The 20,473-nt window shown below is 44.3% G+C and overlaps 1 protein-coding gene across 4 annotated transcripts in view; it reads left to right on the plus strand.

Annotated features, from left to right (window-relative positions):
* The first annotated feature begins 3,768 nt into the window (after positions 1-3,768).
* The window catches only part of LOC143737755 (protein phosphatase 3 catalytic subunit alpha), a 253,663-nt gene continuing 236,958 nt past the window's right edge, over positions 3,769-20,473 (plus strand). For 3 of the 4 annotated variants that reach the window (XM_077229606.1, XM_077229608.1, XM_077229607.1), the window contains exon 1: positions 3,784-4,077. In XM_077229606.1, the coding sequence (XP_077085721.1) occupies positions 4,017-4,077 (61 nt within the window). In that variant the 5' untranslated portion in view covers positions 3,784-4,016. Of the gene's footprint in view, positions 4,078-20,473 lie in introns of all 4 variants that reach the window. The other variant, XM_077229609.1, reaches the window with a different exon arrangement.

Genomic DNA, 20,473 nt, shown 5'->3' on the forward strand with positions numbered 1-20,473 from the left:
AGCCAGTTATACTGTTGAATCCTCACCTTCTCTCTCTGTCTGCCTGAGTCCTGGGAAGAGAGCCAGCTATACTGTTGAACCCACACCCTTGCTCTGTCTGCCTGAGCCCTGAGGAGAGAGCCAGCTATACTGTTGAACCCACACCCTTGCTCTGTCTGCCTGAGCCCTGAGGAGAGAGCCAGCTACACTATTGAATCCTCACCTTTGCTCTCTGTCTGCCTGAGCCCCGAGAAGAGCCAACTGCGCTGCTGACTCCTTACTCCTCTCCGTCTATCCGGACCCTGTGAAGAGAGCCAGCTATACTATTGAATCCTTACGTTTTCTCTCTGTCTGCCTGAGTCCTGAGAAGAGAGCCAGCTTCGCTGTTGATTCCTTACTCCTCTCCGTCCATCCGAATCCTGTGAAGAGAGCCAGTTATACTGTTGCATCCTCACCTTTGCTCTCTGTCTGCCTGAGCCCCGAGAAGAGAGCCAACTCCACTGCTGACCCCTTACTCTTCTCCGTCTATCCGGACCCTGTGAAGAGAGCCAGCTATACTGTTGAATCCGCACCATTACTCTCTGCCTGCCTAAGCCCTGAGAAGAGAGCCAGCTATACTGTTGAACCTACACCCTTGCTCTGTCTGCCTGAGCCCTGAGGAGAGAGCCAGCTATACTGTTGAATCCTCACCTTCTCTCGGCCTGCCGGAGTCTGTTTTAGCATAATTTATTCAATAAAGATCCTGTGTTTTTCTAAATTGCTGTTGCCTCTGTGTCCTCTGTGGTGTTGGCTCCTCGCGATGGTACATGAGTCGGGGGTGGGAACGGCCGGTCATCTGGCGTTCATCGCCCTCGACCCGTCACAGTAATATCTGTCTTTTGGAGCCTCCTGTCCCAACAGAACCCCAGACAGTTGTAAGTAGCCTACTCAATACACCAGAAATTATGACAAATAGTATTATAAAATGTGCTCAACCAAATACTCATCTTCACAGAGAGGCCTACAGAGGAAATGTTAATATTATGTATCGAACATCATTATTAAACATCAAACAATCTACACATTCACATTTCTTCACATTATTTATATGGAGTAGCCTATAGAATCTAAGTTTATATTTAAGTATAAACGGATATTCTTATCTCTCCCCCGTCCCCAGAGTGTGGAAGAACAGTAGGAGGAAGGTCCATCAACTTCTGGTGCACAGATGAACACAGTTCAGTGATTTTAAGTGAATGACACAGTTTAATTCTGTAGAATTTGTTTAGAACTACATGATACAACTCTAATCTACTGTATTTTCAGTTGCCAGTTAAGAAGTTATACAGACCTCATCTTATTAAAAAACTTGGGGAAAAAAACAGAAATGAATAAATGTACCGAAAGAATGAATGAGGTGTTTAAACACCGCTTCCTCTTTAAAAAGGGGAGGAGACCGAAATAAACTATGGGTTTACGGAAGTAAACCTGCTCCCGACCAGGTTAGGTTCACAGAGTAAGTTACCATGGTAACTGACTCTGAGTATACATGAATATCAGTCACATGAACTCTTACGTCATCCGCTCTTTTTCCAGTTGACTGCCGCAATCTTGAGTACCTGCCGAGTACTGTCTACAATACTGACGGCATTAGCTAGGAAGCAGATTTTCTGTTTGTTTCACTTTATACATATCCAACTTTGTTTATGTAAACCCTGTGTGTATTTGACCGTATTCGCGCAATAAGACTAGAAAGATAACTTAGTTCAGTAACTTGTCGCTGTTGTTAGACAGGCTTAGTGCGCGTGCGAAGCGGTGTACGCGCTCAGAAAAGCGCTTGTTAGAACCGCGCATCAACACGTGAATGACTTGTTAGCACATGCAAATAATTAACTTATGTGAACTGCATTGTCCCGTTCCTCTGCGTTAACATTTGATGTGAATATATGTCGCGTTGTAGCCTATGCTGAGACGGAGGCACCAGAACTGCAACTTATAGAATGCACGATACGACATTTCTTCAAAAGCAGATGGTGGATATATTTTAATCCACGATCATAAATCGTGATATCGTAAAGTGCGCCCTTAATAATTCCTAAAAAGATGACATCAGTTAATCGCGATCTCGCATCTCTGTTAATATCAATTAAGCTGACTGCACAATGAATCTTTCATAATATATACACTTTGTTTGTTACAATTAGAGGATTTGTCAGCATACAGAGCTCTGAACAAAAAGTCCGTTTTGAGCATAGAGGTTATGAGCGGTGAGGGGAGTCTATCTTAAATGCTTTTAATTGGCCTTTGCGTTAAAGAAATAAACACGTATGTATGTGATTGGCTACATCACTCAACGCTGCAAACGTGTTTTAAAAGGAAACTCTGGCCTGTAAATCGTTTCTATTTTGTTTTAGTTCTTGTTGCTTTTCTGCAAAAATGTATTAGTTTTTATACGTTTTATTCATAGTTATTTCCAGTTTGCGGGAGTCCCGCGAATCGTTTTATTCTCCCTGCAACGCGCGCACACACAGAGAGTGCATTGCCGCTCGCACTCGGCCATCAAATCTAGTCCCGCGCCGCACTCTTTTGCTTTGGGAGTGCACGTCTCTAGATCAAGGGCCCGGCCCGAGGATAGTGACGGGAAATATCGGCCCGCAAGTTCGGGCTCGGCCAGAGAATAAGCTCTAGTTCCTTTGCGACTGATGTATCGATCTTGCCGAATCAGGTACTCAAGATGGCGGAAGAGAAGTTTTAGAATTGAGTGACGTCAGTGAGGAGACGTTGGTGACATCATCTGATATTCATGTATAAGTTACCTCTATTTCAGAAACGGGCTTGACTTATCCTGCTTTCTCAGGTTTGACTTACCTCCCATTCTGAAACAGAAAACCCAAAGTTTCCCTCATTTCAGGGTTAACATACTCAGAGTTTCCACCTAACCTCCTTTTTGAAACAGGCGCCTGGAGGGTCTAGCTAGCCTCCATTTTGTTAGACAATACTTCCAACGTCAAGAAGTGACGTCACCCAACATCGCTTAGAGCACATTTACGTTTCAACAAGCTGTCTATGTTGAATGGGACAAGTTATAGGTGATAGATTAGAGATGACCTTGGTTAGAATGGGTTAAAATGATAACAACCATATAACATTGTTTTCTAGCATAAGCGTGCTTATAAATCAACTGTCAGTGACTTGTTTTAAGTCAAGAAAACCTAACGTTTAATGAATAAAATATATTTCGATTTCTTTCTCACTCTCTCTCTCTCTCTCTCTCTCTCTCTCTCTCTCTCTCTCTCTCACTCACTCACTCTCTCTCTCTCTCTCTCTCTCTCTCTCTCTCTCTCTCTCTCTCTCTCACACACAATCTTTATTTGGTATTGGGGCAAATCTGTTCAAATCTGAACTTGTTCGTTCAGTATCATGGAACCGTCGCTCTCTAATAGGCGGATCATATTGGCAGTGACAGAAGAATTACTTATCTAGATACTAGGCTGCAAGAGATGGACGTCTGGAAATGTGCGTATGCTATAGCCTACACATTGTTAGACTGCGTATTAATGCAATGCACTTATGTGGACATGAAACATGAAGCTAACGAGAGAGAAAAACTTATCCGCAGAGTAGTCTTGCACATTTTAAATGAAACACTTTAATTATACTCCCCTCTTCAGAGTCCAGTACACAATTGTAGTATGACAATATTTACGCAGACACTTATGATTGACATCACATCAGACCATAGGGGAAGCACGTTTTCAGAGCGGGAGGGTCCTGTCCACCAATAAGTGGCGCCATCAGGGTAGTGGGCGTGTCCTTTACGGCTGTAGGTTTGGTTGTGCTCGCTGAGAACTTGATACAGTGTTGCAGTAAATCAAACAGAGCAATAGTAACAGCGTTGAAATTTGTCACCCAGTTGCAAGTATTTTTGGCTAGTGATACAAGCGATCGATATCACTGCCGTCTCCCGTTTGGGGAAGAGTTGAGTTGTTGAGCAAGGAAGTACATCGGATCGTTCTAAAGAACAGTTTCAGAGAGAATCGACACAAATTTGACTGGAAATGTCTGAAAACAAACTGAATGATGATCCGAAGTTATCCACGACGGACAGAGTGGTTAAATGTAAGTAGAAATCCCATGCCACTCAAGACCGATCGGGCTAACGGACTATATAAAGTGAGAAAACATTGAGATTTGAGTGTATGCGTGTACCTGGAAGAGTCGTCCTATGGTTTGGTAATGCTCTATAATAGGCTGTGAGATCTGCCCATGGACAAATGGGTGGTAGACGGGTTGTATTGGTAAAAGTAGGAAGTAAAGGTAGTTGTAATAATAACAGAGTGGTTGCATGTCTTATTTTTTCCAAAGAAGCGCAATATAAAGCCTCAATTTTCAAGTCAACAACATGTTTTTATATTTGCAACAGTTGTAGTTCGTGGGTTTTAATGGACGTGTTATTGCGCGCTGGTTCTTTTGGACAAAATGTAGATATTGCACAATACTGACTGACAGCTTGAAGGAGCCAACGTAACAATGGGTTTAGGAATTTTGCATGCTCGTTTTTACTGCCTGATGATCATTTTGGACATGAGGCAGCATATGACAGCTTGGGGCCCCTGACTGTTTGGAAACAGTCCCTCTCCTTGTGGCTCCTATGTGCATTCAGTGGAACAGACACACTGACACTTGCCGTCATGTCCCATTTGTTCTTCCTCATCAAGTCAATTGCTATCATTATCATATTGTTGTTACTGTCACGGCAGTGGATCTAATTTTCTGAAACACAGCACTTTGGTGTACCAAAACACACGAAGAGCAACACTATTGCACATATCCTATGAATGGCTATTAACTTCTGGGTTGTAATGGCTTTTGCATCGGGCATAATACTGCAGCAGATCCAGCTGTAAGGGATCATACAACTCACAAGCTCGGACAACTCCCCTCCCAGCCATAACAATACAACAGCCTCCTAATCCCAACGAACATACCCTCACTGATGTGATTCAGTAGCCAGACTGGGGTTTTATAAGTGTGGGGATCTGATATGAATTGATTGCTCTCATAAAGTAGCCTGGGCTGCTCAGATAACTCGTTTACACCCCCCATATCAGCTCTTAGGGTGGCCCCCTTGAAACAGCAGTTTCCTCTCACTGGTTAGAAGATGGAAAAGGCAAGGGCTGGGAGTGCCTTAGGAAGGAGTTGCTCTTAAATGTTCAATGAGATTATTGCACAATGTGTCAGCTTGATAAGGGAAATCTAAGTAATGGGAGCTCCAGAAGTCCTTACTGCTCAGCTATGAGACATAGTGTGTTTATGCTATATTTCTTTTATAATATACGTTTGTATGTTGTCCAGCCTTAAATATAGGTGATATAATACAATGCATAGCACAGCTATTTCTCTATTTTTTATTCAACATATCATTCGACTCCCATGCTTTTAGTGTCAGTGTTTTCTAAGTTTAAAATGTTGTTTGGGAATAAGTCTCGTATTGTAAGCGCTGCATAATTATTCAGGTATTGTTTATTCAGCTGCCACAGCTTGGGTTTTCTCTTGTTTATGGTTTTGTTTTGTCTATTGACAATCTCTATAAAATCTCTATAGCTCAAATCTCTATAGCTCAATCTTTAACATGTTCACAACATTAACAAAAATCTGAATTTGCAAATTTTTTTTTTTACTGTAATAACCCAAGAAGGGCTACTGGGCCAGTTTGATCAGATAGAGAAGCTGAATTAAAGTGAACAGTTTAGCACTGATGATTTATTTTGTAGCTTCTGACTGAGCAGCGCTCAATCAGACAGATCTATTATCTGCCATTCACTCAAAGCTGTTGAGAGATGAAGCTTTTAGTCGGGTGCCCTTGCTTTTAAATGATCTTCACCAGGCAAGGAGCTTTTATGTAATGTTGTGTACTGCCACTTTCACCCACCACTCCTAATGCTAATAGAGCATTCATGTGTTTAGATGCTGACTGACAGGGAAAGAGGTACAGAAACAGACAAACACTGGGAAAGACACTTCCATGGTCCTTGGCTGTGACTCACTATGGGACAAATTTCAATATTCAAGCTTGTCTTTTATTTAGACTTTGTTTTTGCGCTCTGTTAGCCCACTTCCAACACAATGTTGTTGGTTCTTGTACTGCAAACTCCTATGTTTCTATTGACTTGAAATCTGAAAATGACAAATGACTTTACTAACCTAGAGAATGTTTTACAATCCAGAGTAATTTTATTCACTATCACTGTGCAATTCTAAGATATTGTGATGAATAATATTCATAGCAATCAATTCACACATATGATGTTTGCTAATAAAAATCATTTTAGACAAACTGAGAAAACAATTTGGATGTCGCAACTGGTTCATATTGCCACATCTAGGCATGCACCAATATTACAATTCTGTCCAATACTAATAAGCCAGTAATGTTTGAATGACCAATAACTGATACATGGCCAATATTAAAACTCTATAATATATATTTAATATACTATTAATAATACTTTTTTTATACATATTTTTTTAAATCAATCATATTAAATGCTACAAGTAAACTTATAATATACAGTATGGAAAAATTTATATTTATTTTGCGATTAAATATAAAACTTAACAGTTCTCAAATTTTTTGTTTGTGTTTTTAAATATTAAGTGAGCATTAGATTGTGGCTCAAGTCAAGACAAGTAATCTAAATGTAAAAATGGGAAATACTAATATTATGAAATATCGGTTAAGACTGATAAATTACAGAAATACTCAATATCAGCTGTTTATGATACAGATACATACTACCATTTAAAGTAAGTTTTTTTTTTCTTGCAATTGACCAAAAGTGACATTTAAGACTTTTACATTGCTACAATTTTTGTTTTAATAAATACTGTTCTTTCAATTTTCTGTTCATCAAGAGTCCTTTAAAAAAGGTGTTACGGTTTCCACAAAGAAAAAAAAAAGAAAAAATTAAGCAGCACAACGGTTTTCAACTAAGAAATGTTTCTTGAGCACCAATTCAGTATTAGACTGGTTTCTGAAGGATCATGTGACGCATGTGAACTACTCGGTTACTCACGTAACCTCAGTTCCCTGAGTTAGGGAACGAGTATTGCGTAGCTATACGCAGTGGGGGGGGAAACTCCTTTTCCTCGATTTACTGAAGCCTTTATGTAAAGCGCATTTGCAGCTGCACAGCTAGAACATGAGCGTCTGGCTCGCTCATAGGCTGCGCTGCGGCAACTGCACATCCAATGGCGCAGGCGCCTCTGACGTGCAACCAATGAGATAACTCTGCGTCATACACGTCAGAGCCCGCCAAGGGGGCGTGACCTCAGTCTATAATAGCCCCCGAATTCGCCATTATAGCAGGTTTAACGACTGAAGCGACAACTTGCCATGTTACCATAGTGCGGCTGGCTACGCAATACTCGTTCCCTAACTCAGGGAACTGAGGTTACGTGAGTAACCGAGTAGTTCCCTTTCGAACGGTCACTTCGTATTGCGTAGCTATACGCAGTGGGGACGCCCTGCAAAACGCCGCACTGAGTAACTGGCTGTCACTGCAACTCAGGACCCCTGAGCGTACAGAACAAGCCATAACCGCATAATTTATGTAAAAATAGACCAGACACCGTCAGATCTCCGTAGTATACATCAGTAGAAATACCCAATATACTACACCAATGAACCCAGACTCTGTCGGGGTTATTAGTATACGAACATATACCCAGTCAAGTGGGTTTATATATGAAATCTTAACCAGCTAAAGCGGGTTGATATCTGTTATGGAATATAACCGGCCGAAGCGGGTTTTATATATGTATGGAATTTATATATGTCATATAACCGGCCAAAGCGGGTTTTGTATATGTCATATAACCGGCCCAAAGCGGGTTTATATATATATAAATATAACCAGCCACAGCGGGTTTATGTATGAACTACAACCGGCCAGCAGCGGGTTTCATGTATATATGTGAATGTGATTGTGCACAGTAATATATGACAAGACCGGCCACCCACGGGTCTTAATCATACCGAAAGCACCTTCGCCTGCAGGGAAGGCACTTCCATATTATAAAAACTCATAAATGTGGAAGGCGAGGACCAGCCGGCCGCATCACAAATATCACTAATGGGAATGCCAGATGACCAAGCCCATGACGAGGCCATACCTCTGGTTGAATGGGCCTTGACGCCTATAGGGCAAACTTGACCCGCTGCGGTATAAGCCATAGAAATAGCATCCACTATCCATCTAGACAGTCTTTGCTTAGTGACTGGATCCCCCTTGGATCTACCACCAAAGCAGACAAAAAGCTGTTCTGATTGTCTAAAAGACGCAGAACGCTCCAGATAGATTCTCAGCGCTCTGACAGGGCAGAGAAGATTAACCTCTCCATCCTCTGCAGAAGGAGGGAGGGCTGATAGCGTCACCACCTGTGCTCTGAACGGTGTTGAGAGCACTTTAGGAACGTAACCATGTCTGGGCTTGAGGATGACTCTGGAGTCATCTGGACCCCACTCCAAACATGCAGGGCTCACAGAGAGTGCCTGCAGATCTCCCACTCGCTTGATAGATGCCAAAGCCATAAGGAGAGCGGTCTTCAGCGAGAGGGGTTTTAGATCAACCGATTGGAGCGGTTCGAAAGGTGGACCTTTCAGAGCCCTCAGGACCGTGGAGAGGTCCCAAGATGGCACAGATGGAGGTCTGGAGGGGTTCATTCTCCTAGCACCTTTAAGGAATCTGACGACCAGGTCGTTTCTTCCTAGTGACTGGCCAGCCACCAGAACATGATGTGCTGCTATGGCTGCCACATACACTTTGAGCGTGGACGGGGAGCGACCCGCATCCAGCAGCTCCTGTAAGAATGAGAGAACTACAGATATCTCACATGACTCTGGGTCAGCCTGATTTTTCGAGCACCAGCTGGAAAAACCCGACCATTTCGAAGCGTAAAGGCGCCGAGTCGACGGGGCCCTGGCTTCAGATATAGTGCTTAAGACCTTCTCAGGAAGGTCTTTGGGTACCCGTTGAGGGGCCACACATGGAGGGCCCATAAATCGGGTCTCGGATGCCACAATGTCCCGTTCGCCTGTGTGAGGAGGTCTTTCCTCAGTGGGACAGGCCATGGGATTGTGTCCGATAACTGAACCAGTTCCGGGAACCACGGTCTGGTTTTCCAGAGAGGGGCCACCAGAAGGACTGGGCACCCGCTCTCTCTGACCCGTTTGATGACTTGTGGAATCATCGAGACGGGGGGAAAGGCATAAAGGGGACGGTTGGGCCAGACATGGGCCAGCGCGTCCCTGTCCTTCGAGAAGAACAATTTGCAGTGGGTGTTGATTCTCGAGGCGAACAGGTCGACTTCGGCCTCGCCAAACACCTTCCATATCAGACTGACCGTCTGTGGGTTCAGGGACCACTCGCCGAGGGGAGTGTTGCCCCGTGAAAGCATATCCGCGCCCACATTCTGGATGCCCGGTATATGCGCTGCTCTCAGAGAGCTCAGGTTGGTTTGTGCCCATAAGAGGAGGTCTCTCGCCATCGCATGCAGGTTTCCTGACCTGATGCCCCCCTGGCGATTTATGTAGGCCACCACTGATATATTGTCTGTGCGGACTAAAACGTGGTGACCCCTGAGGTTCGACAGAAATGCTTTCAGGGCCAATCCAACTGCTTTCATCTCCAGGCAGTTGATATGTAAGCTCTGCTCCGTGCTCGACCAGAGGCCGGATGCAGGCATGCCCTCGTGCAGCGCTCCCCAACCCAGGTTGGACGCATCTGTAAGAACCATTTTCCTTCTGGAAATTGTTCCCATTGTCACCCCCTCGTGGTACCAGTTCTGCGCTCGCCAGGGAATCAGGGTTCTTAAACAACCGTGATTTACCATAATGCGCAAGTTGCCTGACTGCCATGCGTGAGTTGGCACACGCCGTTTCAGCCAGTGCTGCAGCGGGCGCATGCGCAGTAATCCCAAGCGGAGTACTGGCGATGCTGCTGCCATGAGACCAAGCAGTTTCTGAAATTTCTTCAGTGGCGCGTGCTCGCGCGCTCTGAAAGTGCCTGTAATCGCTCGCACTGAGAGCGCGCGCTCTGGTGTGAGTCGCGCTGTCATCGCTCTCGAGTCTAAAACTGTACCCAGAAAGATCACACTCTGGCTGGGGGTTAGTTTGCTTTTTGACACATTGATTGTGAAACCCAGGCATTTTAGATGGCTGAGAATCAAATCCCTGTGAGCTAATAGCTCGGTTCTCGACTGTGCCAGCACCAGCCAGTCGTCGAGATAATTTAACACACGCACTCCCTGACGTCTCAGGGGAGAAAGCGCTGCATCCACACACTTCGTGAATGTACGGGGTGCTAACGATAGACCGAACGGCAGAACGGTGTATTGATAAGCTTGGCCCTCGAAGGCGAATCTCAAGAATGGCCTGTGACGAGGGTTTATCTGAATGTGAAAGTAAGCGTCTTTCAGATCCATTGTGACAAACCAATCCCCCGTGCGCACTTGCGCGAGGATATGTTTGATAGTTAACATTTTGAACGGCCGTCTCATGAGAGCTTTGTTCAAATGTCTCAAATCTAGAATGGGTCTGAGACCGCCGTCTTTTTTCGGAATCAGAAAATAGCGGCTGTAAAAACCCATGTGTTTTAGCGCGGGGGGGACTAATTCTATCGCCCCTTTTGCTAATAGATTCTGTACTTCGGTGCGAAGCACGTGACCCACGTTGCTTCTCACCGAAGTCTCGAGAACCGCCTGAAATTTCGGGGGTCTGCGAGCGAATTGGAGCGAGTAACCTCGCTTTATAGTGTTTATGACCCAACTCGACACACCGGGGATAGCTTGCCAGGCTAGAACACGTGTGGCTAGGGCTTGACACACTGACTGGGGCTGGTCGCCTAATGTAGGGGGACCGGATACCCTTATCATGTGATTTGTGCATACATTGAGTATTGGACTGACTGTACAGGCATTCGCGTGTGGGGAAGTCAGTGTTACAACAGGGGAGGGGCCGCCTAGTGAAGGGGGACCTGATACCCTTATATTGTGATTTGTGCACACATTGAGTATTGGACTGACTGTACAAGCATTTGCGTGTAGGGAAGGCAGTATTATAACGGGGGAGGGCCTGTTTGCAGTAATAAAATCCCCAGCCACCTGAACTGAACAAGGGGCTGTGGGAAGTTTTGTTGACTTCTTCGAGGGTGGTCCGGCGAGTGCGGGACCCGTGCCCTCTCTCTTTCCCCTGCATGCTAGGACGACTTTGGCGGCGCTGTGTGAGGCGCGGCGCTTGGTCTGGGGCCTTGGCGTCGGGGAAGCGGGAAGCGCTTGGTTGCTCTCGGCTGGCGCTGGGCATCAGCCGCAGGGCGGGGCTGAGAGGCCTGCTTCGTGGGCTTTGTTGGCCGAGGCGTCGGCGGGGCTAGCTTGTGAGCACTCGACGCCGAGCTAGAGCGCTTAGGCAGGAAGTGACGCATGGCCTGGGACGCTTTCTGTGCCTCGGTGTATCTTTCTGAGAACCCCTTCACTGCCGGGCCGAAGAGGCCGGTGCTGGATACTGGGGCGTCGAGGAACTTTGTTCTCTCCGCGTCCTTAATGTCGGTGAGGGTAAGCCAGAGGTGGCGCTCGAGCACGACCAAACTCGCCATATTCCTCCCGATAGCCTGCGCTGTGGCCTTAGTAGCTCTCAGGGCCAGGTCTGTGGCGCTCCGAAGGTCCCGAAAAGCCTCAGGGTCCGGGCCAGCCTCGTCCATAGACCGGAGGAGTTTGGCCTGGTAAACCTGCAGCACGGCCATCGTGTGCAGGGCCGATGCAGCCTGACCGGAGGCGGAATACGCGCGTCCGGCGAGGGCTGAAGTGCTACGGCACGGCTTGTTGGGATGCACAGCTCTAGTTCGCCAGCTAGCAGCTGTGTTCGGGCAGAGATGAGCGGCCAACGCCTCTTCGAGGGGCGGCAACGACTCATAGCCTTTTTCCGCTGCTCCGTCCACGGAGGAGAGCGTCACGAAAACTGCGGGGCCTCGTGTGGAATAAGGAGTGCGCCAGGCCTTGGTAAGCTCCTCGTGTACCTCAGGAAAAAATGGCGCTGGCTTGTGACGAGGGGCCTGTTGGTGCCCTGGCAGAAACCAGCCATCCAGCCGACTTCGAGGGGGTTCAGCGGGCGCGGCCCACTCGAGCTCGAGGTCCGCTACGGCCTGCGTCAGGATCCGAAGCATTTCCGCGTCGGAGTTAGTCCTGGTAGCTGAGGCGTTGGGCGTTGGCTGGGAAGCCATGACGGGGTCGAAAGAGCCCGGCCATTCTTCCTCAGACGCAGCGATAGACAGGCTGTCGTCGTGCTCGCTAGGCCCGCCGAAGGAGACAAGGCCCGCCACGTGGGGGGGGCGCTGATCTCCCTCGAACAGGACCGGAGATGAACGGGTTGGAGAGAGTGAGGCACGCGGGGACGAGGCCGGCGTGCGTTCACTAACATCCATGTTCTCCGGCTGCCGTTGGCTGCGGCGCTTCTTCTTCCTTGGCTGAAGTAGGGCCGGAAAAGGAAGCGCGGGAGAGGCGGCGTCGCCGTCACGGGAGAGGGCTAGCCGATTTCGCAGCACGGAGATGGGCATGCTCTCGCAGGCCGCACATCCGCCGGCAGATAGTGCATTCTCCGCGTGGTGAAGTCCCAGGCATGGAATGCAGCTAGCGTGTTCGTCCGCCTCGTGCAGCTTGCATCCGCACGTGGCGCAGGTCTTAACACGATGCATTTGAACAACGCTAGTACAAATAATACAATATACAAAGAGCAATGAAAAGGATATCGCCGGATAGCCACAGGAGAGACGGCGTCAGGAGAAACACGGTGAAATGTGTCGTCTGCTGAACTGTAGCTGGCTCAGGCTGAAGGCTTGTTCGACGGCGAAGGCTCAATAAATGGTCAGAGACGTGAAGTTTGTCGCTGAAGGAGTAAAATCTGCTATAATGGCGAATTCGGGGGCTATTATAGACTGAGGTCACGCCCCCTTGGCGGGCTCTGACGTGTATGACGCAGAGTTATCTCATTGGTTGCACGTCAGAGGCGCCTGCGCCATTGGATGTGCAGTTGCCGCAGCGCAGCCTATGAGCGAGCCAGACGCTCATGTTCTAGCTGTGCAGCTGCAAATGCGCTTTACATAAAGGCTTCAGTAAATCGAGGAAAAGGAGTTTCCCCCCCCACTGCGTATAGCTACGCAATACGAAGTGACCGTTCGAAAGGGAACTGGAGTTACGGCTTCTGAAAAATCAGTTTTGCTGACACAGTTTTAAATCAAATTTAAAATATACATTAAAATTAATTTACAATAACTTATTTTAAATCTGTAGTATGGCACTTTTGCCTCTCTATTGCCATCTCGGTTTGATACATAAAATTGCAATTACTTGTAGAGTTTTTGTTTGTTTGTTTTTACATGGGTTGTGCTTCAGCACTTCTCCTCTGTGCAGATGAATCTGTGATCACCACATCAGAGCAGATCTGGCATTGTATATTGACATAACAATAAGAAGTACATCCTACTTGGCATATATCCGACGAAAAATGTGATGTGACCAAGTTACATATCTGCTGCTTTTGTTCCATTTAAAAAAAACAACAACTTACCAACCCTAAACTTTTGAATGATAGTCTATTTTGCATTCCTAGCCACATCGGTTACTTGCAGTTTACAGAGTTTTTATTTATTTATTTATTTAAATTTTTTGGATAGGGTGATCTAGTATTGTTTCATGTCAGTCTCTCAGTGAGGGATTGCTATTTTAAATCTTGGTACGGTTATTATCCAGCCCTTGGCTTCTAACATTAGTGGTTCCTGGTTTGAAACAAGCTATTTGTAAGCGCAAAGCGCATAGCTGTTTCAGATTGGACTGGCTTTATTTAAGACCAACAGATTCCTCCGCAAAAAGCAGGTTTAATTTAAAAGTGTGCTTTAGTACAAACAAATATTCACACATTGTTTCAGGAGTATCAGGCACAGAAGTAGTAGAATCCCTTACTTTGTGGTTTCAGTGATGACTGTTTTTAAGCATTCCAACAACTGTGTACCATGAAAGGACAAGATAAGATGGGGTCTTGTTTACTCTTCACATTTCTCTTTACTTAGGTCAGGGGAGTATTATATATTTTTTTAGAGTATTCAACTTTGATAAGGTTAGCACAGGCTGTCTGGAAAGTAGACAACATAGTTTTTTACTTCTCCCTGTGAAGTCCATCTAAACTCAGCGTGAGACCATTGTCTGCTGGTTTTATGCTGTAGTTAAAGACGAATAGCATGTGACATTTGACTCTTGAACGGAGGCATGGGCACTGCACACAGTGGGGTGGGGTGGGGTGGGGGGAGGGGGGGGGGGGGTTGCACCATCTCGGTAGCTGATCCCTGCTTGATAGCTGAGTCATTTTTAGCAACAGAACCTTAAGTAACACGACATACCTCAATGTTTAGACACCTGTAAAGAAAGACTCCCTTCTTTCTTTAAGAAAGAAGACTGTTGACTTTCACTCACAATCACAGTTCTGCTTTCAACTTTTTATCCTGCACCTTTAATATATGTGCTCAACCCACTTTTTACTTTAGAGAAGAGAATGTTATAGATTATTTCTATATTAAACCTCTTACAAACCATTAGTAATTGCGAGAATAGACCCTTGTGTTAGTTTTCCTTATTCTGACTATCAGTATCAAGTTAGATACTCTTTTCAACTTTTTTGGGATGGGAAATCTTTTTTTGTGGCCTTTTTTTCATGGGAAATGTCAGAGTCACATCTTTCATCTTTGTATTGTTATGTCACTTCTATAAATAAAGAATGTGTGCGGTGTGTTATTTCTGGCAGCTTAGCTACAACTAATTGCACACAATTAACAAAATAATGAATATTTGTTGGGAAAGTAACAAACAAAATACAACTGCTATCAATGTCGGATTGACTTTTCAGAGGTGGCGACGACTCTGAGAATTCAAAGGAATTCAAACCGACCCAGATGTGGTCTTTTTTTCACTCAACAGATAAGATGTCTAACAATCCCTATTTTGAATGCCAGCATTGCCTGCCTTTTGTAATATTACTTATTTTAAAATTAATGTTTTTAATTGTCGAAACAACAATGGTCAAAAGACCACTGTTCAAAAGACATTATTTATATACTGATATTCATGAATATTCATGTATATTTATTAGTGATGCACCGACATGAAAATTCTGGGCCAAAACCGAAACCGAAAATTTAGGATGCACTTGGCCGAAAACCGAAACTGAACCCGAAAATGGCTTCTTTTAAAAACTTATACTGATATATATATACACAGTACAAAACTTAAAAACTTAAAATATTTTTAACAATAAATATAAATAATAATACCAAATAATATTATTCTTCAAGTTTTATGTTCCATCAAATAAAATAGATTTTTAACAGTTGTGCAAAAAGATCCACAATTATCTGAATAACTACACACAAAATTACAGAATGGCAGTGGGTCTCTATTCTACTGCTCCTGTAAACAATTTTTTACTACATTTTAAATTGCTGTGCAAAAAAAAATGCAAAACAACAGTGCAAAAACAGCATTACAACTTAATCCAAACTCAAACTGTAAACAACATGTACGCCTATGTAGCCTTATGAAACACAGTTTTGCAGTACTGCGCAAATTTTAATGTAACTGCTATACACACAGAAAATTGGACTGGGGTCTTACATGCGCTTCATGTGGCACACTAGCACACACATGCAAAGTCTCTTACTCTCTCCCTGTCTGGCGTGCGCTACATGGTTTGGAGCACGAGCGCGGGAAACATCCCTATCTTTGATAGGCGCGTGATAACAGCTTGACCGTGAGTGAAACCTAAGCGCATGCGCACGGATGGGAGGGGCGGGTGACAATCATTTTCGGTTTACGTTTTCGGCTGTTTTTTTTTTTATTTCGGCCCGAAACCGATAATGCAATTTTCATATTTTATCAGCACCTTGCATTTTGAGCATTGCACATAACCTGTAGAATTTCCATCAGAATTCCAGACCTCTGATTTTCCCACTCCTGTAGTAGCGACGGTGAATTCACCTGCGGCAAGTTTACATTTCACCAACTCCATCTTCTTCTCCAGGCTAAAGGCGTGCACGCAGCGGCGTCAGGTCTGCCCCCGCGATGCACGTTGCACGCAGCAGCCAGACTTTCTTTACGGTGAACAGCAGCGATGATTAATAAATGTTTTTTTTTTCTCTGAGCGAAAAAAAGATTAAGCCCGAGGTCCGACCCGACCCGAGTCATTTGCTTATATTTTCGCTCCGAACCCGGCCCGAACCTGTGGTTCCCGTCGGGTTTGTCGGGCCGACCCGGCCCGTTGAGAACTCTAGAAGGCACACAGTGAGTTAGACCTGCCTTGGCCGGTCTTTTACGCATTCTGAAGGTGCCTGTTTTATCCATTGGTTTTATCATGTTGTAGTCTATTAGGCAACATTCCGCATAAGATGGGCTTAGATTTGGAAATACATTACATCTACATTTTAGTGGCAACAGATAAGGTGATGATGATCATCATCTTTTTTTATTGTTCTTAGCACTACCTCAAAAATAAAGCGGCGTCTCTTTGGAGCTGTCATTTTCTTAAATGAGTCGCGGCAATGTTTCAAATGAGCTTCTAACGCTATACTAACGCCTTTATTTTCAACGCGATCACCTTGTATCCAAACCATTTCGAAACTAAGGAGCCATTTGTCCTCTGATTACATACAAGCTCCTCGGCACCGCGTTTGCGGGACTCATGTTTCGCGCTGTAGGGGATTTAAAAAAAGTGACGTGAGTGGAAGGGCGGCCCCGGGGCAGTGTGTGTGTGTGTGTGTGTGTGTGTGTGTGTGTGTGTGAGTGTGTGAGCGGGAGGCAGAGCGGCAGAGAGATGCAACAGAGTTGCGAAAACGCAGGCGCGGCTCGCAATGGCTGTTATTTCAAATAGCGTGTTATATTTTAAACTAATCGGTAAACCAGTTTCAACCGGCTAATGAGACTCGGTGGTCGGTCAAGAATTTTTTTAGTTTTCGTCATCCCTAAAGTGAACAAATCCCTCACCTCACACTCAATTTTTCATAACTCGCCTGTTTTTACTTAATAAACCAATAAAAACATTTGGCGCGAGGTCACAGCGTTTGGGTTCCCGTGCTCACAAGGTTTGCGAAAAGTAAAGGCTACAGGTTAAAACACTCGAGGTTAGAGCCAGGGCAGACGGCAGGATGAAGCGTGCAAAGAAAGTAGTGTGTGGGGCCATTTCATCAAAGAGAATGACACAGATGTAAGTTGCAACTTGTGTGATACAGTGCTTAAATACAGTAGGCCTACATCATCTATGATGTATCACCTGAAAACGCGACTTGTTCTGTCCGTTATTAGAAGGCACACGGTGAGTTAGAGCTGCCTTGGCCGGTGCGTCTTTTACGCATTTTTTTTTCTTTTACACAGCTCGAAATGGCTGTTATTTCAAATAGCGTGGCATATTTTAAACTAATCGGTTAACCTGTTTCAATCAGCTAATGAGGCTCGGTGGTCGGTCAAGAATTTTTTTAGTTTTCGCCATCCCTTGTAACTTAACTGCATATCCTAACAAATAAAATTGTGATGTTTGTGGGGTGGGCGGGGGGTCTATTGTTGCATAAAAGTTATAGAATCGTAGAAACCGTGTTATCTCATCAGTCAATAATCGTACTGTCAAAAATTCAAATCGGGATGTCCCTAGTTATGACTACCACTTGTACTGTGCCCTTTTTGATGTGAAGAAGAGTCTATGGATGACAGTTGCTCAGAGGCGTCAGCTGGGTAGGTATATTACTTGAGATCTCCACTTACCTAGCAGTCAGTGGTAGGACAGTTTCTGAGAGTGTTGTGTCACAGCGTTTTCAATATGGTGGAGGTGTTGGAAGTTTGTAACACTCTTCCGCTGCTGCCAAGATACGAGGGCTAAAGCGACAGGCATGCGGAAGTCTTTCTGTCAGAGATCCACGGGAAAGGAAGGAGAGAAAAGAAAGAAGATTGGAGCGCGAGCAGCCTTTTCTGTGTTGACACTTTCACCCAATGACAACTCTCTTACTCGGTCACTGAAGTTCCAAAACAGTCCAATCTCTGCTGTGTTTCTCTAAAATAGATGTGTACCCTCTCCTCACCTCTATCACAGCACCACTAGAGTGCACTCAACATGCAAATGGTGACCTCGGCTCACTCCCACTCAAACCAGTGTGCACTTTTCCACCCTAGCCCTCTAGTAGAGCTGGACATAATACTGTATCTTTAATCCTGTTTTGGCCTCAGACAGAATGCGTGAGGAGGTTTTTCGTCAGGCAATACATAGTCAGCCCAGGGGTCCTCCAGCGAGAGGAGGTTTGTCCATCTGTTCAGGCTGGCGGGATGGAGAAGTGTGTGTCTGAAATTGCTAAGCTGCAGTACAAATTCAGAGAAGAGTGCTTACAGTCACCGCAGTGTCAAAAAACGTGTTATGTACTTCCCAAATGTGTTTGTGTTCTCACTAATGCTAGAGATACTCCTTAGCTCATACGAAGTATGAAGCATCACAGCAGATTTCAAAGCATTTGATGCTTTTCATTGTCTCTCCAGCCCAATTAGTCCACTCAAAATAGTATCCGAGTTTAGAATTAATGTATCCCGATTCACTCAACAGCTTAAAGTAGCTGTTTGACTAAATATCTGAACAAACAGCTGAAGTCACAGCTGTATTCAAACTTGGATAACTATAGTGACAGAATCAAAGATGGCGATGTCCATAACACCGGGAAGTTTTATTGCAAATGGCATCCTGTTATTAAATAAATGAGTCCAGTCGTGGTGTGAGTTCATCCGAGATGAAAACAACAACAACAACAAAGCCTTTAATTATTTATCTCTGTGAATAAACAAAACCCTGTATAACACGGGACTTATAAACAATTTATCAGCACGATATTATAGTTCACTCAACTTCAATGTAACCTATTGATGTCAGACAAAACGGCTTCAAAAGGATCCTCTTTTGTTTATCGGTCAATTATTTTTTTATTTGCTGTTTTGATCATTTCAAAACTTGTGCAATCCACTAGTATTTAAGTTTCTTGTTTCTACTTCATACCATAAAGATTGTGTACTCAGCCTTGTTGTTCAATTAGTATGTCTCTGTGGGGCTAGCATGGTTTTAACGGTTGCAAGAGGTGTGGAATGTGAGCTAGTTTATGCATTTCAGCCTGAGGCTCTAAATGGTGCTTTGTGTCGCCCTGCAAATGACATCAGCAATGTGGTTGATTCTGCCTTTGGTACTGAAACCCCTCATACCACAGCCACTAATACCGCCTGAGCATACCATGACCCCTTATTAGATTATGTTGTCATTACTTTAGCACAGGTTATTGATATGGAGCAAAGGAAAGCAGAAAGCCTGACCATTTGAATGGATGAAAGGGCTTCAACTTCATTGGATGTAATGGGACCTATCTCACATGTTTTTACTAGCATTACACCTTGTTATACTTTTTACAAATGCTACCCTGATGATTGCTGGGAATTCTGGATAAATGAAAATGTCCTGACAGAGCTGATTTTAATATTGCAGAATGATTATAGACTAGCTTCTTTTTAAAGTATGCACCAGCTCTGCACACGAATGGCTCATAAAAGTGGTTCATGCAAATTATTTTGACGGAAAGAACATTTGGTTCAGCTCTGTGAGATATGATTGTGTCGTGTGTGTGCGTTTAAGACCCGTCTATTTCTGTCATCAAGACCACTATCAGTGGTGTTTATTTTTTGTCATCTTCATCTCATATTCACTGAATCGTTTAGGAGTTCTGGTAACTTTTCAACTGCTTTGTGAAGTTTGCAGCTAGTGGCACCAGTTGTCACCAAAATCCACATCATGAAGAACATAGTGTGATGATGAGCCCTGGTTCAGATGTGAACCAATAATCACATTCATAAATATTTCAGTTAAAATGACTTGTCTCCTGCATGTCACAGTACATTGATCTCCTTCAGAAGAACCTAACTAAATTGACTTTACTAAATTAATTTTCTTGTGCAAATGATGTGCACACACACTGTAGGTCTAGACGATATTGAATATCCATGATTAGTGATGCACTGAAAGGAAAATTTTGCAGGAATGTAAAATTCAGGACACACACACACACACACACACCAAAATTAAAACTGACTTGTACCCTACTACAACAAAATAGACAACAAAGGACAAAATGCATTGTTTTATTTTCTAAATTAGTTCAGGGTTCAGTAATAGAAGTTCAGCGAGTTTTTGTGCCAAGTTGTCTCTAAACCTCTGCACAAGTGCATATTTTAGTTAATAAAGTGATCTACTATCTACTATTCATTTTCCTTATGTTTCAGTGTGAAAACTTGCCTTGATTTTTTTGATTAACTAGGCTACATTATTATTTTTATTTCTTACATTAAAATATTTAGAATCTACTTGGCAACAATGGCTGTTTTTTATATGATTTGAAAAATCACCTTTTTA

This window comes from Siphateles boraxobius, unplaced genomic scaffold, assembly GCF_051911475.1.
Source record: "Siphateles boraxobius isolate OS27281-9 unplaced genomic scaffold, OSU_SipBor_1 130, whole genome shotgun sequence".
NCBI lineage: Eukaryota > Metazoa > Chordata > Actinopteri > Cypriniformes > Leuciscidae > Siphateles > Siphateles boraxobius.